This window comes from Lolium rigidum, chromosome 2, assembly GCF_022539505.1.
Source record: "Lolium rigidum isolate FL_2022 chromosome 2, APGP_CSIRO_Lrig_0.1, whole genome shotgun sequence".
In the NCBI taxonomy this organism is placed as follows: Eukaryota; Viridiplantae; Streptophyta; class Magnoliopsida; order Poales; family Poaceae; genus Lolium; species Lolium rigidum.
In genome coordinates, this window is record NC_061509.1 from 6,013,523 (window position 1) to 6,023,521 (window position 9,999).

Sequence of the window (9,999 nt, forward strand, 5' to 3'; positions counted from 1 at the left end):
GCGAGCGGCGCGCTGCAGCCTTTGCAGGGCCGCGTTAATGGAAAAATCGCCCCGTCTGTATGGAGTGCTCGTCCGCCGCATGGTCCGGGAACGACGCGCTCACTCTGGCTTTCCACGAGTCACTCCTCCTTACCGTCATAGGTCTGGAGACACTGTGGCCATGCCCGTTGTGGCTGTCCACTTCCAGGTGGTGGCCAATCCGATCTTACGCCTGGTCGTACGCCGGACTTGGCGCTCTCGATCGCGCTTCAGGGCGGCCGCCATGCAGTGAGCAAACGGAGTTTTCTTACCTACGATGTACGCGTACCAGATCGTGAAAAAGGGGCAGTTTTAACCCTTCTATAAAACTAGTACAAATGCCCGTGCGTTGCTACGGGACACAAATATTGTAATGAGTCTCAAACATATCTTATTACGGGACACAAATATTGTAATGGGTCTCACACATGTCTTATTAGGACCTTAGTACACTTCAATCATCAGTATCGAGTTCTGAGCTAAGGCATAATACTACTATTTTACAACATGCTCATAATTTTTGGCAATATCAAGACATTTTACAACACCTTTGTTTATCTTATATGTAAGGTGTACCTCGAGTATTCGCCCCTCCGTCCCTCCCTCCCTCCTGCATGTTCCACCTCATCACATTTCAACTTAGAATGCTCCGCCATTATTTATTAGCTTGTTTCATTCCAATGACCACCAGCAGTTTTCATCATGTCCCACTTGTGATGCTCTCCCCATTATTCATAGGCTTCTAATTTTAACGATTCTCTGATCTAGGCGATATAAACAGTATTCACCCACACCTAGCATGACGTATAAGCACAAAAAATAAAAGACATACACAAATCTGCAAGATCGTGAATACTTTAGAAGATTGTGTTTCTCAATTATGTATATTTGTTTTTGTTGAGCAGAAAAACCAACATACCAGACTGCACAATTAGAACGGTCAAGCAATGTCCACTGAAAGTTTGTGACAGGAGAAAAGTTCATTATTCACTCGGGGACTGTATCAGCAAACAGAAGAATCACCCAGATTTCCTAAGAAAATAGAGAAAGCCATGCCACTGAACTGGATTATGTTGCTTCGCCACTTAGCACATGTTCCTATGTTTTCATCTTCTACTTGAAGTACTCACCGGAAAAAAATGTAATAGTTTCCAAAACGAAAAGGTTATATCATGTGAATCCTTTGTGAGCTCTAAAGACCATCTAACGTATTTAAATTCTTGCTTTGGTTGTCTTCTAATTAAAACATCTGCAGCTTGCTCATGAGCGCCAGTCCACCTTCTAGCTCTCATTGGGATCTTTATCTTTCACGCTGGCTCTCGCCTCTTTGGCATGTGCCTCCGGGAGCTCCATTAACTGCAAGTTAATTAGTCAAAAACAAGTCTTGCATTTATAAAGCGATTTATAGCTACGGTACGATAGGAAATCAATAAAGTAACACAGCGACGACACCACAGAATGTCAGACATTATGGTGTTAAGCACGACAACGGAACAAACAAGTAATTGGTATTGGTGTTGCAAAGTCATGTGTGAAAATTCTTTAGCACGGACTAAGGAAGTCTGAAGTTAAGAGCTGAAAATATTGTTTGTAACTGAACTGTAGCAATACTATAAGCAAGCTACAAATTGTCAACTATTTTCTATGGGAATGATTAACTCTGGAATAGTGGAATATCGAACTGCAGCAACTCTACTAACTTATTTTAGTGTCATACAATTCCTTTCTTGCAAGTAGTCATGTTCCAGTATTTTGATACATGACCACATGTTACAGTAAAGTATTAAGAGAAACTTTGAAACTTTCAATACAATAATACCACCGCGTGTGTTAACCATCCAGCAACGTTATTTATTGTGTTATAGTCAAGTTGAAAGTAAAGTTCAAGGTAGGAAGCTGGTCAGAGGTTTTATCAGGTTTACTTCTCCATCTCACAAAGAGTGAACAACAACAAAACCAGTCATTTTCCCTACGGTAAATTGGTAAAAAAGCAGTCATGCTAGGAACAGTATAGCATAGAAGGCTGCATATCAAAAACAGAAGACAGGGACAGAAACAGTGCTAGGTAATGAAGAGGGCAAGCACGAGGGTGTAAATCTTCACTATCTTTTCACGCAAATTATTTTCAAACAAAACATTAATAAGGATTCTTAGAAAATAATAAGGATTGCTGATTCTATCTCCATTGCTGGTTAAAAAATTGCTAGAGTGAAAAGAAAAAATCACTCACCTTGAGCTTCGAGAGCTGAGCGGGATCAGGAACAGGAGCAAGGGTTGATCCACCATGACCTGGTTGAAGAACTCCAGCGCGTCCTTGGCGTGCAGCTTCTTCATCCTATCTTCGCCATACCTGCCCCCATTGTCTCTCCATGGCTTCAACGACAAGCCTAGGATTTCGAAACACAAACACCTTGGTATGGTAGTAGATAATGGTGATGTAAGCCTTTATATCCATTGGTTCCTGTCTTCTATAGTTCCATCTGATCTTTTGCCCCCGCGCACAAACACATATGCTTGTTCAGAATTGATGGTTCTCTCTACTCTGCTCCCAGATGCAAGCCTCCAACTAAAATCAGTAAATTTTAGAAACGCTTAAGCACACTTAGAGCCGCTTAAGCGACCAAAACTCTAGGCACGAGCCAATTGCTCCGCTTATGCACTTAAGCTTTCCGCTTTCTTGAACCTTGGAATACAAATATGGTGAACAATCCACCATTGCTTCATATTCAACTCATAAAATTATGAAAAAAATCCACCATTGCTTCATATTAAACTCAAAAAAAATATCAAATTTTGCCATGTTGCAGAATTCTAATAACCAATAGTCACATAAAAAATAGAACACACATCGTAGATAGGCTAAAATATACAACAAATCCATAGTGGATTTTTGAATACACAAAAACTACACCAAATTTAGTTCATATCACCAACAAAAAAAATACATCAAATATGTATAGTATTTCTGAAGGTAAAAATATACTATATTATGTGTATTGTGTGGCTTGAACCATAAAGAGATATAGGGAAAATATTATGTTCAAGCCCAAATCACCTCAGTGTCGAGTTTGAAGCTTTGCAAATTAGTATGATGCTACAACCATATTAATGCATGCCACATGTTTTACCTTTTAAAACAAGGAGGAGAATCATAAGTTATTTTTTTGGGCCAGCTTGCCTAAAGAAGAAATTGGAGCTAGAATAACATTTGCTCTTGTGAGAAATGCATATTGCACTGAAGAAACTATGGTCGACTTCAGACTGATTGACACACATTCTGAGAGAATAAATAATCACAGCACTGGAACCTGATTGTAACAATGTCAAGGAGAAGTATAGATGCAGAGAACATGAATTACATGCATGTAGATCAAAAATTTGGAACCTGGAGCAATTTCACGCTGATGATGTCGATGAAGCAGAACATTGTGATGTAGGCCAGTAGGCTATGCCCATGTTGTCCTGCTGGCGTGATGACCGGATAGAAGAAATATCGTGACCTCCTGCATAAGCTTCTTTTCCCAGGCCAAAAGTCGTTGAGCGCCGACCCATGGCTTCCCTTCCAATGACTCTGTGTCTCCTTTAGTGTCCAGCTTGTACCCCAATTTCCTGAACTACATTTTCAGTATAATGACACATAATCATAGTGTGTTAACACTGTAGAAATACGCAGTTAAACACTACCTGAAAGAAATGCCAGCATGAGCTGAAGTTGGCACTAAAGAAAACCGATCTCAATCTGAGTGTACCTCCAATCCTTCATAACACTAAACAATATGGTATATGTGTTAATGAACAAAAAAACCGTGTGTACCAAGTGCTAAAATAAACTTCATTCATGAACATTACATGAATCTCGCAAGACACCAGTCGCAAAAATTAACGACGCATAATCATGGTGTGTTAACAATAACAATATGCAGTTAAACACTACCTGGAAAGAACATGCCACCATGAACTGAAGTTGGCACTAAGAAAACCGATCTCAAACTGAGTGTACCTCCAATAATTCAGAACACTAAATAATTTGGTATACGATGTTAATGAGCAAAAAACCATGTGTACCAAGTGCCAAAATAAATTTTGTTCCTGAACATTAAATGAATCTCGCAAGACACCAACACCAAAAATTAAGAGCCACTTCTTGAACCAACCCTCAAAGGGAGCATTGGACGGAGGATGTTTGCTGAATATCTGAACTGTAGTAGGAAAAAGTATGTAAGCCTTCAAGGGAAAATTTTCACAATATCAATTAAATTTAGTTTTGTTACCCTCGACATACTCACATGAATTAGTATACAGGTACACAGGTCACCACCATTAGAATGGTCAATATCAACTGACCTGCCAACGATGTTCCATATACACTGCTAGCTCACAGTGCTCTCCTAGAAACTGAGCATAACGGAGCCGATCCACGAAATCCCCCTGGAATGTGAACAAACATTGTTCTGTAGAGAAAACCCTCTATAGAAAATGGATCACTAACTGCCAGTGTCATCCTAATATTTCGTAATGGCAGCGATACGTTTAATCCAACTGTGGCGCATTCTGGTACAGGCTAACAATGATCTGCAGCGGAGAAGGTCCATATGCACCTTTAGATGTATGCTGATACCAGTAACTAACGTCTCCAATGGAAGTCGTGAAGAACCTTTCATAAATAAGTAACATAAAAAATGAATTGATTTGTCCAGAAAATACCAAGAATTTACCTAAGCATTATTATGCAATCATGAGCCAGTTTAAGAGGGAAAACAATAATTTACAATCCCATCACAATAACAGTGACCATTTGTTGTAGAAGAAACAGAAATTCCCTGCCAAATATTGAGGTAATGTCCATTCATCCTAAACTACTTCTAAAACTTTTCTCTGTATAGATCATGACAATATATATTCCGTAATTGGAAAGACACCTTTAATCCAGCTGTGGTGTAGTCTAACATATTCTTAGTCATTGCAACTTAAGTATCTAACACACAGAAATAACATCTCTTCATAACAGTTGAAATTCAAAAGATCAGAGAGCCCTGAAATGCTTTGAACAAAAATGAATTATCTAGTAGCATTTTATACTTAACAAAAAATGGACCCTCTAATCTGAATTGTAGTCCCTCGGTTCCGATTTCATCAACGTGCACATCTACGTGCATACTACATAGGCTGGGAGTAGCTCATGTCGATTACATGGGAATGGAGGGAGTACATCTGATGGAGATTACCTGTTCCAGTGTTCCTACAACAAAACCACTACCGCAGTACTAAAACGATTGTGCTAGATAAATTGCAGGATTGTATGTTCAACAGGGCAGTGGTTAAAGAAAATGCGGAAAAAGACGCACCTGCATTTGCTGTCACCCACGCACACCTCCTCTTCGGACCAGAAGGGTAACCCGGAGAAGCCTATCCAGCCTCCATTTCCAGCATGGCAGCAAGCTTATGATCAGTCTAAGAGATGGCCTTCTTCTTCCTCGGCCCGAACACTGGCCTCCCGATCCGCCCTGTGGACGCCCGGCTGCAGAACGAGTCCGATGAGCACGACACGTCAAGAGAGAACCCTGAGCGCAGCAGCAACTCCTGCCGGCGCATCCCATGTGGGTACGCTGAGGGACGGCAGCAATGTAGGCACATCAGCCAGCTTCTTCTCTTCCACTGCTGTTGCGGCGACGGAATTCCTCCCAGGCCTCCACGATTCCTTCCGGCCCCGGGTAGCAGACACAGACCTGGTCCTGCTCCCCGCGGACCTCGGCTCAGAGTCTCCACCGCCAGACGCCGGTGACAGCCACCCCCTTGAGCTAGACCCGGACATTGCAACCGAATCACCAAATTCTCCCCCAAAACCCCCCTCCCTTCACGAGCTTAGCAGGAAACCAAATCGAGTAGGCGCTGCTCCGGGAAAACCAAACCAATCACCGGACCGCGGATATGCCGCCGCATTCGAGACGATCCCCGGCTCTCTCTCCGCAAGTCCGCAAGCAAAACCCTAGCAATTGACGCCCAACCTCTGCGGCATTGCGGGCAGCGAGATAGCAGACCTCGATCTAGACCCTGGAAACGCCCAAACCCCCGGTCGCTAGCTCTCGGAGGTGAAATCGAAAGATCAATTCCTGAACCTCGAAAGCAGTCGCCGCAGGCGAGGAAATAGGCTCAACCCTCAATGAACTTATTTATTACAATTCCTCATACCTTGCATACATTTTGTCTAGCCATTTTTTAGCAAATGTTTCACAGCAGCAGCCCCGGGGCAACACAGGGTTTTATCTAGTAATCACAAATCTTCAGGACAAAATATGATCCACGCCAAAACTGAAGGAAGCAGTGAAGTTATTTTATTTTCCAACTTGCACAGCTAACCAACTTAGCATCAACTGAATACACACTTGCCATTACCTTCCTTCAGATTTGCTAGATTTTATATCAGCTTGACTTGATATCAATAATTTCAAAATTGAAACACCCTCGCATGGATAATTGCAGAACGACTGCCATTTGAACAAGCTACGGTACATGTCTGGGTTCTCGCAGTGCGGAGCGTGTATCTGAAACGTACCTGGCCGGGGAAGAGGAATGCGGTGGTGGGCTTGTAGTCGGCGAAGAGCGTGTCGGCGCCAGCTGCCACCGCCGACCCGAGGGACACCATTGTAGAGAACCGAGATCTGAGCGGCACCCTCACGGCGGCCGTCGCCGGATGGCTCCGCGCGCCCGCGCCGGCGAGCGGGGTCGGCGCGGACGGCCTGAGCAGGGCGAGCGTGGAGGCCATCGGAGAGTCCGGGCGGAGGCGGCGAGGGGAGAGGTGTGGGAGGCGAGGAGGGCGGAGGAGCATGCGAGTGCCGCTGCTGACCCCCGAGCAGCGAGCAGCACAACCATCCTCGGAACCCCGCGGCGGCGCCGACGCAGCGCGCGAGCAGCCGAGAGGGGAACCATAGGGGCACTGGAGGAACCATAGGGGCGTTGACGGCGGCGCATCGCGGCGGAGGCAGGCGACGTTCCCAAAGATGGGAAACAGCAGGCAGCCTAGGAGGCGAGGCGAGGGGGAGGCGAGGACGGGGATCCTTGCGTGTGGGCGGTGGAGCGCGGCCCATGTTGGCGCGGCCCATAGGCGCGTGCAGCACGGGACTACGACGAAGACAACGAAAAGATTAGACGTATTGCGGCTTGGCAGAATAAGGAACATGTTCCTTCTTTTTAAGTAGTGTAGATTATAACACAAAATAAATCTAATCTGAAACTATTTCAAAATCTGATTATTTTTTTATGACGTCGTGGGATATGGCACCGTGGGGTAGGGCATCGTGGGATAGGGTACCACGGGGTAGGGCGTCGTGGTCTTGCATGGTGCCGGAAATGGCTATGTGCATAGAGCGCACGGATGAACACCGTGAAAAAGGTTCTTTTAAAAAATAGTTTTATTATAGTTTATTTTGTAAAATAGTTGACCAAAAGGTTATCTTTATTGTTTTCGAAGGGAGATACGTCGCTCGGGAACAACGAGCGCGGCAAAAAACCTTGTGCAAATGTCGAATGCCATTTTTTTTTACATACAAAGCCCACAGTAAGCCAATCGATCCGGTTCGTCTGTACAAAACTGATCTGAGGACCCGGGGCAAACTTTTCTGGCTAATCACACCCGCGTGAAAGAATGTAGGTGCTGGGAAGTTGCATTTGCCACGGATCCTTGCTGGCTTAATCAATCCTGTCCCATGTAGTTACTGTTAGAAGAAAACCAGGATATGTGCGCTGACTTTAGGGTCTTAATTCCGCTGAAAAATCTGGAAAGTATTTGCATCCCCACTTCTTTTCTTAGACTACTCACAATGGGAGTATCATAGCTAGTATCATGCAACATATGCATGTAAAAAGCTGATGTGTCACATCAATAAATGAAGAAAGAGATGGTAGTAGTATCATAGGTAGATACTGTATCATAGCACGTAGAACTAGAAAAATTAATGTCAAACTAATCTTGTACACTCTTTTGCATTGAGATTCTACAAATCACTAAATATAATTGATCTATGATACTACTACATGATACTATGCATTGTGAAGATAGTATCACACACTAGTACCATATGCATGATACTACTATACGATACTCCCCATTGTGACTAGTCTTATTCTTAGGAGAGACCTGTGTTAATAACCAGGAAAGTAAATCACATCCTGATCTTTTCTGTGCTGCGGGGATTTGTATCCCGATTTATTTCTCGGGCAGGTTAAGTAGGAAAGGATACCCTGATCTTTTCTGTGGTGCGGGGATTTGTATCCCGATTTATTTCTCGGGCAGGTTAAGTAGGAAAGGATATTTTTGGTAAACCACATGCGATTAAAATGGGCATTTCTGAGGTGATGAACGGCTGAGATTTTTTCAATGTTTGATGTCAAAGTGACTACCATCCCCAGCTCCAATATAATAGTATAATACTCCCTCCGTTCCTTTCTATAATGCCTATTGTTTTTTCGCATTTGTTTCAGAATATAAGAGTAAAGCTATGTTTTTTTTTTGCAAAGAACCCTTTCCACCGATCAGGTCAAGTCCAGAAAATCTGGAAACCGATATGGTCATGTATTTCTGAGATCTGTTTTCAGTTTCCTATTTTGTCTGTGATATCGCTAGGGGGTTTTGTGTGAAAAAATGGCTCGCGTTAATTTCCGTGCTAAAAAACAATAGGCATTATAGAAAGGAACGGAGGGAGTAATATAGATAATATAGATACATCACAAGGTAAAAAGTAAAAACACATTACATAGTACTCCTCCTCTGATCCACAATATATAAATGTCATGCTTTTAGATTATTTTGAAACAAATTTAGATTAAACCACGACATGTATTATGGACCGGAAGAAGTAGGACAAATGAGGTTAAGCGAAATAGCAACATTGGCAATACTTCAACATCGTCTCTGTAATTTCACTATGGATTTACTCGTGTCAGGAACGCATAATAAACCAACAAAAAGGAGAACTAGAAATATATTCAGATGTTAACTTCGACAGCATTATTTTTGCAACTAAAAAATGTTGTCACAGGCTCATAACTTTCAAAGCATCATTCCCGTGTCAAAAGTGCCGCGATAATAGCAACTCAACTGAAGTTCACTGCTTTTTCCCAATTCCATGAGACATGTTGTAGACACCACGACCCTGTTAGCAAAACAAGACAGCGTCACAGGCCAAACGGGAACAGCGTACAAGCAGAAAATCACGCAGCAGATATAACAGATACTGCAAACATACAATCATGATCAAGCTGGAGGCAGCAAGCGCAAGTGGGATGCCGACGGAGGTGATCGCGTCATAACGCCCTTTCAGGTGAGTGTGCTTACTCAGATTCTGGAAATACTGTTGCTGCTTAAAAAGCCTCTCGCGTGGCAAAAATGGCGCTTCTGTCATCTGCATAAGTGCATTGCAATAGAAGGAAATTAAGTCAACTTGTAGCAAGATGGAAAATAAAACGCACATTTTCAGAGAGAACTGACCAGTGAGCAGTCTAATGAGCGTTCTAGTATAGTCACTTTTATCATGGTACCGATGTTAAAAAGTGTTAACGGGACAAAAATCAGCCCATCACTTCTTGATGTCGGTAACACTTCTCAAATGTCCATAGATATTTGGCACATATGCAAACACTTCTGCGTGGATCAAATTCGAGAATTGTACAGCATTGACAATCTGCACTCGAATGAAATACTAACAAATACTCCCTCCAGTCGGATTTAATCGACGCGGAGGGCGGCGCGTGCATGTCAGTTAGACTAGAGATGCGTCAATTTTTTGGGACCAGAGTCCAGAGGTAGTAGCTTGTAAGGGTATCACCAGACAGCAAGCATGCCAACATGCATATTACATAAACTTCCATTCCGAATGGAACAAAAAACGAAAAAAAAAGCTCACATTGATCATCTGGATCATGGCTAGAACGTTTAGAGGTAACACTAAAACCAACATGCATACATTACAAATAGGAATTAAATCA

At 43.0% G+C, this 9,999-nt stretch overlaps 1 protein-coding gene and 1 long non-coding RNA gene across 5 annotated transcripts; both read right to left on the reverse strand.

Moving 5' to 3' along the window:
• Nucleotides 1–973: 973 nt before the first annotated feature.
• On the reverse strand, nt 974–6,689 carry LOC124691216. 4 transcript variants are annotated; one of them, XR_006998855.1, is made up of 5 exons: nt 5,364–6,689; nt 3,953–4,672; nt 3,703–3,785; nt 2,249–3,627; nt 974–1,374 (listed from the first exon to the last, which is right to left on the reverse strand). It is a non-coding gene; the product is annotated as an uncharacterized LOC124691216 (long non-coding RNA). The 4 variants fall into 4 exon arrangements; XR_006998854.1 differs by having other exon boundaries at nt 3,703–4,217; nt 4,305–4,672; nt 5,364–6,688; XR_006998856.1 differs by having other exon boundaries at nt 3,703–4,590.
• A 2,430-nt stretch (nt 6,690–9,119) lies between these two features.
• On the reverse strand, nt 9,120–9,422 carry LOC124685887. The gene is made up of 2 exons (XM_047219913.1): nt 9,261–9,422; nt 9,120–9,167 (listed from the first exon to the last, which is right to left on the reverse strand). The coding sequence occupies exons 1-2, from the start codon at nt 9,420–9,422 to the stop codon at nt 9,120–9,122; spliced, it is 210 nt and encodes a 69-aa protein (XP_047075869.1).
• Between the last annotated feature and the right edge of the window lie 577 nt (nt 9,423–9,999).

Excerpts from the sequence above, each read along its gene's own strand:
- LOC124685887 (XM_047219913.1), bottom strand. The coding sequence starts at position 9,422 with ATGCAGATGACAGAAGCGCCATTTTTGCCACGCGAGAGGCTTTTTAAG. Across the intron at positions 9,168-9,260 it reads CCTCCAGCTTGATCATGATT|GGTCGTGGTGTCTACAACAT; the intron begins GTATGTTTGCAG and ends TTTTGCTAACAG.